This window comes from Orcinus orca, chromosome 8, assembly GCF_937001465.1.
Source record: "Orcinus orca chromosome 8, mOrcOrc1.1, whole genome shotgun sequence".
NCBI lineage: Eukaryota > Metazoa > Chordata > Mammalia > Artiodactyla > Delphinidae > Orcinus > Orcinus orca.
In genome coordinates, this window is record NC_064566.1 from 24,692,327 (window position 1) to 24,706,851 (window position 14,525).

At 36.7% G+C, this 14,525-nt stretch overlaps 1 protein-coding gene across 4 annotated transcripts in view; it reads left to right on the forward strand.

Annotated features, from left to right (window-relative positions):
* The window catches only part of FBXO3 (F-box protein 3), a 32,152-nt gene that overhangs the window by 1,669 nt on the left and 15,958 nt on the right, over positions 1 to 14,525 (forward strand). For all 4 annotated transcript variants that reach the window (XM_004263985.3, XM_033410238.2, XM_033410236.2 and 1 more), the window contains exons 2-4: positions 2,847 to 2,936; positions 4,871 to 5,034; positions 13,640 to 13,754. In XM_004263985.3, coding sequence (XP_004264033.1) covers positions 2,847 to 2,936; positions 4,871 to 5,034; positions 13,640 to 13,754 — 369 coding nt within the window. The remainder of the gene's footprint in view (positions 1 to 2,846; positions 2,937 to 4,870; positions 5,035 to 13,639; positions 13,755 to 14,525) is intronic.

Consider the following 14,525-nt stretch of genomic DNA (forward strand, 5'->3'; position numbering starts at 1 on the left):
ACCTTTCTCCTTCCTCTGCAGAAGGAGAGGTATTTACCATACCAGATAGATTATGCATTTCTTAAATGTAACGACTGTCTTGTTTATCTTTGCAGAGTCACCATTTATTCAACAGATTTGCTTTTTTTGGGCGCCTGCTGTGTGCCAGCCTATTAAATGTCGGGGAAACAATAGTGAACAAGACAGACAAGGCCCCTCTCGTAAGCTTACAGTCTAGCGGGCAAGATGGAAAACAAATAAGTGCGTAATTACAAGAGCTGCTGTGTGCTATGAAGGAAGTGAACCAGTTGGTCTGTTAAGGAATTGATTCAAATTGGAAGGAGCTGCTGTATATGACGGATAACATAGAGCAGTCCTGGCAGAAGGAACGGTGTTTTCAGAAGCTGATTGGACAATAGCATAGCCTGTTGGAGGAGCTAGAAGACTGGTGTTGCAGGAATTAGGGAATGATTCACAGGCAGAGAGGCTTGGGAAGAGACTAGTGAGATCATGCAGGACCTTGTAAAACAAGGTGAGGAGATCGGATTTTATTTTAAATGATTTTGGTAGTAATCAACATTTTAAACAGAAGTGATCCCTCCATAAATGTTTGTGGAAGTGAACTGAGTTGAATACTGTATTAGGGTTCTCGAGAGAAGCAGAACCAATAGAGAGAGAGAGAGAGAGAGAGAGAGAGAGAGAGAGAGAGAGTGTGTGTGTGTGTGTGTGTGTGGTTTTTTTATAAGGTATTTGCTCATGAATTATGGAGGCTGAGAAGTCCTACAGTCTGCCAAATGCAAGCTGGAGACCCAAGAAAGCTGGTGGTATAGTTTAAAGGGCTGAGAGCTGGAGAGCTGATGAAGTAGATCCCAGTCTGGGTCTGAAGGCCTGAGAACCAGGAGTGCCAAGGACAAGAGAAGATCAGTGTCTCAACTTAGCGGTCAGGCAGAGAGCAGACTCAACCTTCCTCTGCCTTTTTGTTCTATTCAGGCCCTCGATGATTGGAAGGTGCCAACCCACACTGGGGAGGGCCATCTGGCTAACTTAGTCCACCAATTCAAATGCTAGTCTTTTCTGGCAACATCTCACAGACACATCAAGAAATAATGTTTAGGGGCTTTACTGGTGGCGCAGTGGTTAAGAATCCGCCTGCCAATGCAGGGGACACAGGTTTGATCCCTGGTCCTGGAAGATCGCACATGCCGCGGAGCAACTAAGCCTGTGAGCCACAACTACTGAGCCTGCGCTCTAGAGCCCACGAGCCACAAGTACTGAAGCCCACGCGCCTAGAGCCCATGCTCCGCAACAAGAGAAGCCACCGCAATGAGAAGCCCGCGCACCACAACGAAGGGTAGCCCCCGCTCCCTACAACTAGAGAAAGCCCGCACACAGCAACAAAGACCCAACGCAGCTAATAAATAAATATGTTTTAAAAAAAATAATGTTTAACCAGCTATCTGGGCATCCCTTAGCCCAGGAATGTTGACACAAATGCCATAGAATTTTATCCACAGAAAAGTTTCCAGTGTACTGCAACTTCTTTCCTGTAGTTTATAGCCCAAATTTGTCAGGTGTCCTGCTGATTGCTAAGCTCTGAAGGTTATGGTACATATTTGCTGAACTGGATTGGGTTGGATTGAATTAGTCCATTGGGATCATTATGTAATATAAACTGCATAGTTTGAATCTCACTGTGTATCAGAATTACATGTGGCACTTTTTAAACATACACATGCCTGAGGTACAGATCTCACCCCATGCCAACTGAGTCAGAAGCTCTAGGATAGTAGTTTTCATCCTTGCCTTGCATCAGAAATCACCTTTGGTGCATATTCCAGAGATTCTTTTATGTTAACTCTTGGGACAGTGATGGACTCTGAATTCACAAAACTGGAAGGATTCCTATGTTTGCAAATGTTAGTTTGGGCATCTCCTGAGCTTGGCAGAAAAGGATGAGAATTATGTTTGTATAAAATCTGAAAAATGAACAAAGGCTAATCTGTTTACCATCAGTTGTTTTTTAACATGCCCCACTTATGGCCTTGACAAATCCCATGTGATTTAAGATTCCCTTAATTGATTAGCTATTGCCCAAGTGAAATCTTTTATACCTACTTTCTATAACTTGTGATTTCTCTTCTGAAAGGATAGAAATGCATTTTTTTAAATCTTAAGTTCATTCTTTTTGAAAATTAATTATGTAGGGTAGGATTTACAGGATTCAAGCACTATTGTATTAGAAATCTCTGTATAAAAAGAAAATTATTTGTTTCTAACATTCCAAATTTTTGAGCAGCTGATAGTAACTTGAATAGCTATGGATATTGAAACAGAATTGTTGAGAATCTGACACCTTTTATAGGTGGGCTTTCCAATAGTTGCTATAGTTAAAAAGTGTTTTTGGCTGTAATATTTCTTTCTGTTAAGAAAAAATTAGAACAAACAAAAGCCCTGTGTATTTAATATCAAATGTCTCACAGATCTTAAAAAGAAAAAGCACTTTGTTTACACCTGAATAACGTTTCTATATGTAGAAATGATTACTGCCCCAATAATAAATATAGGAAAGCTCTTTGATTTGAAGTTAACTCCAATGGTTTATATGTTCTATAGACTTTCGTATGAAAATTACAATTGTAGACATTTTGTGGTTTGTGAACTCAAATAGTTAAGATTTCACTACTCACAAGGTAATTATACTAGCTAACATGTTAAACAGGTTTTAGAAAAGATTGTTTTGCAGTTATAAAGGTAGATAGTGGCAGAAAAGCAAAAGGAATAAAACCTAACATTGAATATTTTCATCTTTACTTTTAAATTGTTTTCTTGTTTTCTTTTATACTAACTGTGAATCTGGTTACTGCCAGTTGTTGCTATGTCAGTCGAAGACTTAGCCAGCTATCAAGTCACGATCCGCTGTGGAGAAGACATTGCAAAAAATACTGGCTGATATCTGAGTGAGTATTTGGGAAATGTATTCTTGAAATTTGGCCCTTGGCTTCCATTAATGCTAGTCTATCCTGATTCTCCTCTCTAACCCTTGTCTCTTTAACCCCTTTGGTGGCCTTTCTTGTGCCTGCCAGTAAATGCAGGCGTTCTCCAAGCTGCTACCCTTGGCTCACTACTCTTCTCTGTCTGTGAAGTCTCCTGCATGCACTGTTGCACTTTGTAGAGACTACTTGTATGCTTCTAACTCCCAAACCTGAGTGTCCACCCCTAACATTCCCACTGAGCTCCAGATTTCTTTGCACAACTGTCTGCTGGATCTTTCCGTTCGATGACCCACAGGGTTCACTGAATTCAGTAAATTTTAATAAATTTGATAGAATACAAGGGTAGATGACAGAAGGTGGGAGTTGGGAAAGATGAAAGAGGGTAGGATTGCTAGTATCTTTTTCTTAGGTTGAGGGGAGTCAGGTAGTGACTGAAGTTGGTGAAGCAAGAAATAGAGGTTTAAATATACTATTTAAAGCTGCAAGCTACTCAATAGAATGAAAAATTAGTAACAGAGCCTCCAAACATTGGGAGGAGGAAGAATGAGGAAGAGGGAATTTTAAGTATTGCTGTATCCTGGTCTTTTACTTTGGGGTATCAGTAGATAGATATAAATTGGTAAACCAAGAACTAGAGGCATAAACATTTAGAATTATAGAGATAACTTCCAGAAATAACTAAAGATTTGTTTGAGAGGTTGGACTTAGAACAGGAGACTGCCTAGTTTTTCATCTTAAGTTCTTCAGTACTTTTTGGTTTTAATAATATATATGTATATTACTTAGATTAATAAAAAGATACTTCCCTTCCACCACTGCCCCCACCCCGAAAAACGCAGGCACATGTATACAACACCCTGAATTGTTCTTTTCCCCATCCCTAAACCTGATCCTCCTGCATTCATATCTTCATAGCAGTACCATCCATCCCGCCCTCCAAGCCAGAAACAGGAATCATTCTAGATCTCTTTTCTCCTTCTGTCTCTACATTCATTCAATTACCAAGCTTTTCTGATTTTAGCCCCTGTATATTTCTTGAATCTTTCTTCTCATTTCATCTAGCCACCACAGTTTTAGCTCAGTTCATCATCTCTTACCAAGACTGTTGCAAAACCCTTCCAGTCCATCTCTGTGGCTCTAGTGTACACCCTTCCCAAACCACAACCACAATTCTGCTCTTTTAACTCTCCTGTTAAAACTCTTCAGTGGCTCTCCATTCCCTACAGAATAAGGTCAACCTCATTAGTATGTTACCTTAAGGCCCTTTCTGGCTGCCTTATCCTGTACCACTTCTGACTCTTAAATTTATACTTCCTTCTTTCTCCCTGATTAGATTATACATTTTTGAAGGCAAAAAATGTGCCTTACTTTTAATATCCTCAGTAGCTAAGTAGACAGTAAATGTTTGTGGAATTGTACCAAATAGGAATGTTGAATCGTGTGATTCTTTGATATGCTATATGATTCTCTAGCTAATCCAATGTAGATAAGTTAGATTAATATTATTGTATCATTAGATTCTAAATATTCTCTAAAATAGAAAAATTAAATATATGTTTAAAAATTGTGTAACTGGCATGTTTTTAGGAGTAAGTTGAAATTCATATCCCATATACTATTCACATTATATCTTATCAAGGATTAGAAACTTAGAAAAAAAATAAGTAGAAAGTAAGAAAATAAGTGACTCATAATCCCACCATGCCAGCAGTAACTTGTTAAATTTTTTGATGTATGTGTCACTTTTTGTTATCTAGTCTTCACTTGTAGCTACAATAAATGAAAATGAAGACAAAAATAACCACAAATTCCCAATAAAGTATGTTGGTATAAGTGTCTAAAATATATGCTAATTTCATTTCAAAAGATTTTTAATTTTATTTTTTAAATCTATTTAGGGAAGAGAAAACACAGAAGAACCAGTGTTGGAAATCCCTCTTCATTGATACTTACTCTGATGTAGGAAGATATATTGACCATTATGCTGCTATTAAAAAGGCCTGGGATGATCTCAAGAAATATTTGGAACCCAGATGTCCTCGTATGGTTTTATCTCTGAAAGGTATTGGGAATGCAGGGTCTCCCTTCCCCATTTTAGTTTCATAGTATAAATAGGTTAAATAACTTTGGGTTTCTATCATCTGTGCTAATCCAACATTATCTGTAATTCACCATTCGCATTTGGTCAAGCACATAGAAAGCCTAATTTGCTAAAAGGACCCTGGTTCTAGTGCTTGCCCTATTTTTGCCTACCTCAGCATCCACATGATTATTAGCAGTGAAAGCTTCTTTTTATCCTTACATTTGTTTTACACAAAGAAACTAGTAATGTTATTGTTGCTTGAGGATAACTTGTAATTTCTTTTAAAAGACTTCTTTTTTTATTTGAAAAATTGCCTGCTGTATCAACCCTCTTCCCTCTTTTTAGTACAAGTAAATGTTTATTTGACAATCTAATATTTGAAAGACCAAATATTACAGACTGGGTCTTTAAGCATGTAGGAGCAGCCTAATAGAGTAGGGAAAACTTTCATCCCTATTTTGACATTTACAGAATAATGAAAACTAAGATTTGAACTGAAGTCTATTTGACCCCAGAATCTATGCTGTCTCTACTATACTATTATTGTCCAATTTTAGCAAGAAATATTAACAAGCTATTTCCCATTACTTTGATTTTTAAATTTATGCCCAAGAAATACATAAATGGATTGCAGATATATTGCTACTTACCTGCTTTAGCCTCCAAGTTTTTTTCAAGTTTCTCCACTAAAAGGAATTTTATATGTGTTTTGGTTTTGCTAAGCTGAAATTGGGATCAGTTCTTCTCAAATGTGTACCTTTTGAACTAAGGACTCTTTTGACATGGCATTCCTTTTACATTTCATATTTCTGCTGTACGTTTCCATGCAAATATGAATTTCATACAAATCATGATTGAATGACCAGGTACTTAAAACTGAATTGCTAGGAGGTAGAAGAAAGAATGATTTGGCAGAGAGAGTACAGCTTTGAAAGAAAGTACCCTTGATTAATATTTTTAATAGGTTTTTTCCTTGGAAGAAAAGAAAAATATTATCCACTTGGTGTATGGGGTTAAATAATTTCAAGAGGAAAATAATTCAGAAAATAGGTATTTGGTAATGATAAGTAAAATATGTAAGGGTTTGCAATAGCTGTTATTTATTAAACACAAAGCTAGGTACTAAGCCAAGTACTGTATATTATTCCATTTAAGTTGCCAAAATCCTATGAGGTAGGTCATTACTAGTCTTATTTTATAGGTGAGCTACCTGAGGCATAAAAGGCTAAGTAAGTTGTTTGCTATCATAAAAGGCTAAGTAAGTTGTTTGCTATCACAAAGGAGAGCAGAGCCAGGATTTGAATATAGGGCTGACTCCAGAGATGTGGTCTTACCAGCTGTTGAAGGGAGAGAAGACCTATCCTATTTTGTTTAGAATGTGTTAGGAGTCTTAGAGAGCTAGTCTAATATTAGAATATTTGGAATATGGGAATATAGACATGGTTCTCCTTTGAGACACAGAGCTACCAGGAAAGGAAGAAACTAAGGATACATAGCAGCTTCTTCCTTTTTCCTTTTTCTTTATTTTTTTTATTTTTTAATTTTTTGAGGGGACACTCAATTGGTATTCCCAGGCTCCCTGCTCACTGTTTTGTACTTAATGGTTGAAGGTGAGGTTGTCAGAGAATTCCTTGTCAGCCCCTGTTTTACTCCCAGGTGCCAGTTCTCTGGGGTCTTTGCCATAAATTGGAATAGGACAAAGGCTCTGATATCTAGAAAGCTGGGGATTCTATTAATGTAGACCTATGAGTTTTAGGGCTGAATCAGGAAACTAGCTGCTCATCTCAGGGGCCATAGTCCCTGACTCAGTTTCAAGGGTATAGAGATCACAGATAGGAAGGAAACTTGGAAAGCAAATAGGCACTGGGTTTGGGAAAATTTTTATTAAGTATCTTGAAATTATAGTATATTGATGTACATTCTACCAATCTATCTCATGGTATATATCTCATATCTTTGAATTTCATATTAACCTTAAGTATTGGCTTAAAATTTTAAAGTCAGAAGGGACTTTTAGAGATCATTTAGACCAGGGATTAGCAAACTTTTTCTTTAAATGACCAGATAGTAAATATTTTAGGCTTTGAGGGACAGATGGCCTCTGTCACAACTATTTAACTCTGCTATTGTGGGAAAGCAGCCATAGACAATATAACAACAAATGGGTGTGGCAGTGTTCCAAGAAAACTTTATTTATGGAAATAGGCTGCAGGCTGTAGTTTGTGGATCCCTGATTTATACCAGCCCTTTCATTTTACAGGTGTAGGAACAGGCTCAGAGAGTTTAGGTGACTTATTCAGGGTCCTGTAGCTAGTGAGTAACTCTAATCTAGGTTTCTTGGCTCCTAGTAATCTTTTCACTGCTCCCTCATACAAATAGGCTGGGGGCAAGGGAAGTACATAAACACTTATTGTATGCCAGGAAAGCACTTTATTAAGCACATGAAGCTTATTTAATCCTCACTGTAATTCTCCTGGGTAGGTGGTATTATCTTCTGTCTTGCAGATGAGGAAACTGGATTAAAGAGATGAAATAACTTGCCAGAGATCACAGTCAGTCTAGTCATCCCTTGGTATCCACCGGGCATTGGTTTCAGGACCTGCTGAGGATATTGAAATATGCAGATGCTCAAGTCCCATAGTTGACCCTTTGTATCCTTGAGTTCCACATCTGGATACAGAAAGCCAGCTGTAATTGGTAGAGCTGAGATTTGACCCTGGTCTGCCTGGCTCCCAAACTCTATTATAGTAGGATGCCCCTCTAAATGTATTTCCTTATATTTGTCTTTTGCCATGTTTGCTTGTTGTTATTTTACTTTTTTTCTGCCTTGCTCTCTCTTTTCAAGAAATTCTTGGTTTCTTAATGTTACATGTTAAATGTCCAACGTGTAGCACTAACTATATAAATATTAGTGTTTTTTTTCTCATTCACCTTCTGGTTCAGGCAGCTATTCAGCTTGTTTTCTTTTGTATTGAACTTTTTAAAAAATAAACTTTTCATTTTGTGCTAATTTTAGATTACAAGATAGTTGCAAAGATAGTACAGAGAATTTCTGTACACCCCTCACACAGTTTCAGTTTCCCCTAACATACCAACCCTTGGGACATTTGTCAAACTAAAGTCTTCACTGGCACCTTACTACTAACTAAATTCTAGACTTTATTCAGAATTCCATCAGTGGAATCCTTTTTCAATTCCTACATCCAATCCAGAATACTACATTGCATTTAGTTGTCATGTCTCCTTAGTGTCCTCTGGTCTGTGGACACTTCCCAGTCTTTCTTTGTCTTTCACACCATTGACAGTTTGAAGGAGTACTGGTCAGGTATTTTGCAGAATGTCCCTCAAACTGACTTTGTCTAAAGTATTACTCACGATTAGACTGGAGTAATGTGTTTTCAGGTTACCAGCGAGGTGAGATGTGTCATCACATAGCTGGGGGTATGTGATATCCACAGCCTATCACTAGTGATGTTAACCAACCTATAGAAATGTGCACAGATCATAAGTGTACAACTCAGTGAATTGTCACAAGGTGAACATGCCCATTGTAACACCCGTCAGGTCAAGAAGTAGAATAATTATGTGTACCTAGAACCCTCTGTCTTTCTCAGGGGTAACCACTATCCTGATTGCTAATGCCACTGAGTAGTTTTCTCTCTTTTTGAACTTTATATAATTGGCATGATTAAGTATGTTTTTTGCGTGGATTATTTCTGTTTCATTTGTGAGATTCAGCAGTGTTGTGTGTAACAGTATTTTGTTCATTTTTGTTACAGTATAAATACTCCGTTATATGATTAGACCACAATTTATACATTCATTCTACTGTTGTTGGATATTTGGGTTGTTTCTAGTCTTTGACTATTACAAATAATGCTGTAAATCATTTTTGATGTACATATGAGCATATTTCTATCAGGTAAATATCTAGGGTTGCGTTTTCTGGGTTGTATAGTGTGCTTGTATTAAACTTCAGAAGATACTGTTAATTCTCCAAAGTGGTTTTACCACTTAACATTCCTACTAGCACTTTAATAATGTTGTCATTCTTTTTATTTTAGCCCTTCTAGTGGGTGTGTAGTGGTGATTTTAATTTCTTTAAGGATGTAGAATGATAGTTTTATTTCTAGCTTTCCAATCCCTATATGTCATTTCTTTATTTTTCTTGCTTTATTGAACTGGCTAGAGCCTTCAGTGCAGTGTTGGATAGAAATGATAATAGTGAGTATCCTTATCTTTCTGACTGCAGAGGGAAAGCTTTCAACATTTCTCCTTTAAAGCTGATGTTTGCTGTAGATTTTTAGTAGACACTCTTTAGCATGTTGAAGAAAGTCCCTTCTGATCCTAGTTTGGGAAAAGGGTTTTTTGTTTTTGTGCTTTAAACAGATAATTGAGTTTTATCAAATGCCTTTCCAGCCTTGTCATTATCATATGATTTTTCTACTTCATTTTGTTAATGCTCTGAATTACATTGATTGATTTTCTGAATGTTAAACCAATTTTGCATTCTTGGAATAAACCTACTTTGCTTGGAATGTATTATCTTTTTTATGTATTGTTGGATTTGATTTGCTAGTATTTGGGGTTTTTACATCTATGCTCATGAGAGAGTTTGGCCTGTAATTTTCCTTTCTTGCAATGTTCTTGTCAGGTTTTGGTATCAAGATGATGCTGGCCTTGTAAACAAGTCGGGAAGTGTTGCCTCTTTTTCTGTTCCCTGGAAGAGTTTATGTAAGCTTGGTCTTATTTCTTGTTTAAATGATTAGTAGAATATACCAGTGAAGGCATTCAATCCTGGAGTTTTCATTGTGGGAAGGTTTTAAATTAAGGATTCAATTTCTTTATCAGATTTAGGACTACTCAGATTTTCTACTTAGTCTTATGTCAGTTTTGATAAGTTGTGTTTTTCTAGGAAATTGTCTACTTCATCTACATTTTCTAATTTATTGCCATAAAGTTTTTCATAATTATCCTCTTCGTAATGCTTGTTAGATCTCTAGTGATTTCACCTTTCCATTTCTTATATTATTTGTGCTTTCTCTCTGTTGTTCTGGATCAGTTTTGCTAGGTAAGGGCTAATCAGTTTTATTAGTCTTTTCAGAGAACTGACTTTTGCCTTTGTCAATCCTCTCTATGTTAATTTCTTATTTCATTAATTTCTCTGATTACTTCTCTTTAAGTTTACTGTCACTTTTATCCTGACTTGAGATGATTACTTAGATCATAGATTTTTCAGCCTTCCTTGTTTTCTTCAAATGCATTTAGGGGTATAAATTTCCCTTTAAACATAGCTTTAACTTCATCCCACAAGTTTTAATATGCTGTATTTTCATTAACATGCAGTTCAGAATATTTTGTGATTTCTTCTTTGACCCATGGATTATATAGAAATGTATTGCTTGATTTCTAAACATTGGGGGCTTTTTTAGTAATCTTTTTAATGTAATTTATATTTTAATTCCACTATGATCAGAGGATATACTCTATATGAGTTCAGTCATTTGAAATTTATTGTGATTTGTTATGTGGTCCGGCATATAATTTATCTTGGCAAATGTTCCATGTATACTTGAAAAGAATGTATATTCTGCCATTCTTGCCATTTAGTACTATATATATGATTAGGCAAAAACTGTTGATCTTGTTCAAATCTTCTGTATTCTTAATGAGGTTTTTGGTCTCCTTGTTCTGTTAGTTACTGAGAGAGGTATGTTAAAATTTCTCACTGTGGTAGGCAGAGTTCTGAGATAGGTCCCAAGATTCTCACCCACTGTGGTACATGCCTGGTATAATGATAGCTTCCCCTTGAGTGTGAGTTGTACAATGGATATAATTGATTTCTGTCTTGTGATTAGGTCATATTAGATGACAAAAGGGTTTTACAGATGTAATGAAGGTCCCAAATTAGTTGCATTTGAATTAATCATTAATCAAAAAGGAAATTATCCTGAGCAGGCCTGACCCAATCAGGTGAGCCCTTAACAGGAACTGGGCCCTTCCAGAAGTCAGAGAGATTCAAAGCCTGGGTGTGTCTCCTACAGGTCATGAATAAGCAAACTGGCACGTTGTGGAGAGGGCCAGGTGATAAGGAATGGCAGGTGGCTTCTAAGAGTAGAGAGCCTCAATCCTGCAACTACAAAGAACTGAGTTCTTCCAACAACCAGTGAGTTTGGAAGAGAACCCCAAGCAAAAGATGAATAAGGTGCACTAGCAGCCCCAGTTAACACCATGATTTCAGCCTTGTGGGACCTGAGCAGAAGATCCAATTCAGTCATGTCCAGAATTCTGACCTACAGACACTGTGAAATAATAAATGAGTGTTATTTTAAGCGGCTAATATTGTGGCAGTAGAAAACTAATACACCCATTATGATTACAGATATATATTTTTTCCATTTTAATTCTGTCATTTAAAAAATGTATTTTGGGGCTTCCCTGGTGGCGCAGTGGTTGAGAGTCCACCTGCCGATGCAGGGGACGCAGGTTCGTGCCCTGGTCTGGGAGGATCCCACATGCCACGGAGCGGCTGGGCCTGTGAGCCATGGCCGCTGGGCCTGCGCGTCCGGAGCCTGTGCTCTGCAACGGGAGAGGCCACGGCGGTGAGAGGCCCGCGTACCGCAGAAAAAAAAAAAAGTATTTTGAAGCTGTGTTATTAGATGCACAAAATTAAACTTATAATACCTGTGTAGTGAATTTAACCTTTTTGCCATTACAAAAAGTCCTCCATTACCTCAAATAATGCTATTTGCCTTAAAGTCTATTTTGTATAATTTTAGTAGCTATTTTAGCTTTCTTTTCTGTATCTACATCTTTAAGATGTGCCTCTTGTATATGATTGTGTTTTGTTTTTCATCTGGTCTGTTTGTCTTTTAATTAGATTATTTAGTCTGTTTATATTTAATGTAATTACTAATACATTTGAGTGTAAATATACCATGTTTCTGTTTTATATTGGTGGCACCTGAGCAGGTATTCCTTTTTTGCATTCTTCTTAATTATCTTTTATTCCATACTTCCTTTCCTTTCTTATTTATCTAACTTTTTTTTAGTGATTAGCCTAGAGATTAAAACATGTATCTCTGACTTAAAGTCTATTGTAAATTAGTATTTTTACCACTTCCTGAACAATGAAAGAACCTTAGAATACTTTAATTTCAATTACCTCCCTCCTGTCTTTTGTATTATAGTTTTGTGATTTTAGTTTTCAACATATTTTATATCCTTGAAAACATTATTATTATTTTACATGTTCAATATTATTTTAGATTTACCTGAATATTTACCTTTTCTGGTTGCACTTTATTTCTTCCTGAATCTTCATGCTTCCATCTGGGATAATTTTTCTTCTGCCTGGAGAATTCCTTTTTGTATTGTTTTGTTTTGTTTTGTTTTTAACGAGGGAATGCTATTGCTGAATATTTTCAGATTTTTTTTTTTTGTCGAAAAATATATTTATTTCATCTTCACTTTGGAAGTATGTATTCACTGGATATAGAATTCTAGTCAGCACTTAAAGATACCATTCTTCCAGCTTCTATTATTCTGTTAAGAAGCTGTCTTATTGTTGCTCTTCTGAAGATGACTGTGGCTTTTCCCCTTCTCTGGCTGCTTTTAAGATTTCTCTTTGTCTTTGATTTTCAACAGTTTTCCAGTAATGTGTCTAGATAATGATTTTCTTTGTAATGATTCTCCATGGGGTTTATAGTGCTTCTTAAATCTATGGTTTGATGTTTTCATCAGTTTTGGAAAATTCTCTCAACCCTGTGGTACTGCTGAAAGCTTTGCTCAGCTTCTCGGCCTCTCAGCCTCATGTTTGCTTTCAGAAGTGGCAGTTGCCTCAGAGACAAGGTGGCTCCAAAGCCCTGGCTAAACTCTCAGTTTCCCTGTTCTTCTGGACCAACCTTCCCCCACCCCACCCCTGCCAGTTCTCACTGTCTTTGAGGTTCTCCAAAAGCCTTGAAACCAATTTTCTGGTTCAGTTTTTCTAGTTCTCAGCAAAACGTTTGGTCCAACAACCTGGTGGGCCATTGCTGGGAGTAATTACTGCTTTTTAAAGCTAGAATATATGGCAAGCTTATAAACGTGAAAATCAAATTCAAGGTAATGGCCTCCTCACAGCATGAACCTACACCTATGTCCTATATTTCCCATTAAGAGACTAGGTTAACACTCTTGAACAACATCCATTTAGAGAACTTCTGGAGAGTTTTTTAAATAGAGAAATTTGAGTATATTAGATTAAGAAAAATGAGATATGCTCTAAAGTTTGTATTGTACTGCGAAGAAACTATTGTGGATTTCACTGGTGCCTGCCATTCCATATTTTGCTTAGTGCCAGTGTTTTCCCCATGGAGAGAAAACTGAGAAATTTGCTTCCTCAGTGCTTCAAACGTCAGAGCTAATCTAAAGTGATATAATATTTCTGTGAATTTTCAATTCATTTCCCTATATTTCAGCAAATACATTTTGGACAGAATTCACTTGCTCTAAGATTGTATCATTGGCTAGCAGATAGATTGCATTTCTTCTTAGATTTAAGGCTTATGGTTTCTTGATAATTTGCTCTTTTGTGCATCTGCAGAGGGGGCTCGAGAGGAAGACCTAGATGCTGTGGAAGCTCAGATTGGCTGCAAGCTTCCTGATGATTATCGATGTTCATATCGTATCCACAATGGGCAGAAGTTAGTGGTTCCTGGGTGAGATGTTCACTGTTTGAGTTATTTTTAATGATACAAGTTATTTTCTAGAATGTAAACAAATTGTATTTGTAGTTACTCTTAACAGATTAAAAAGTATAAGAACTTCCTCCTGTTCCTTATAACAATCCATAAGACAAAATCTATAGCTTGAATTTGATTTTACCAAAATAGATAATGTCTCAAAAACATGGTTTCTATCAACACATCTTTACAGTTAAATGGTTGGGGTGGGCCTACAGGACAGGAGAGGAGATGTGTGTGTGAGTATAATTTAACTAAACCTGTTTCAAATCCTTGAAGTGTTTATCCTGTTACAGGCCAAGTAAAGTATTTTAGAAAGCTTGATATAAGTTCTATGAATCATACATGTTAAAAGTAATTTGTTCAGAGCTACATACACTTAACTAAAGAAAATATTAGTTTTGTCCTATTCAAGCATAGTCTATAATTGAATGGCCTATTTTAAACTTACTTCTAAACGATATGAAGTATTCACTGTGGAACCTTTTGTAAAAGCAGACCATGCAGTAGCTCTCAAATTTACTCACAGTTTTTAAAGCTACATGCTTCTAATGGTTCTACTCCCTTTGTTCCCTCATGAAATTAAGGTATTTCAGAGACATTGCACTTGTGACATACTGATAGGAATTTAGGGAGAACTTTGCATTGTTCTTATTAGAACTTGGTATCTCTTTGTGTGTGAAGAACCATATGAGGCTCTGTTACCATTTCAGATCAGAGTTGAGTGAGTACAGGGAATCTAGGAGG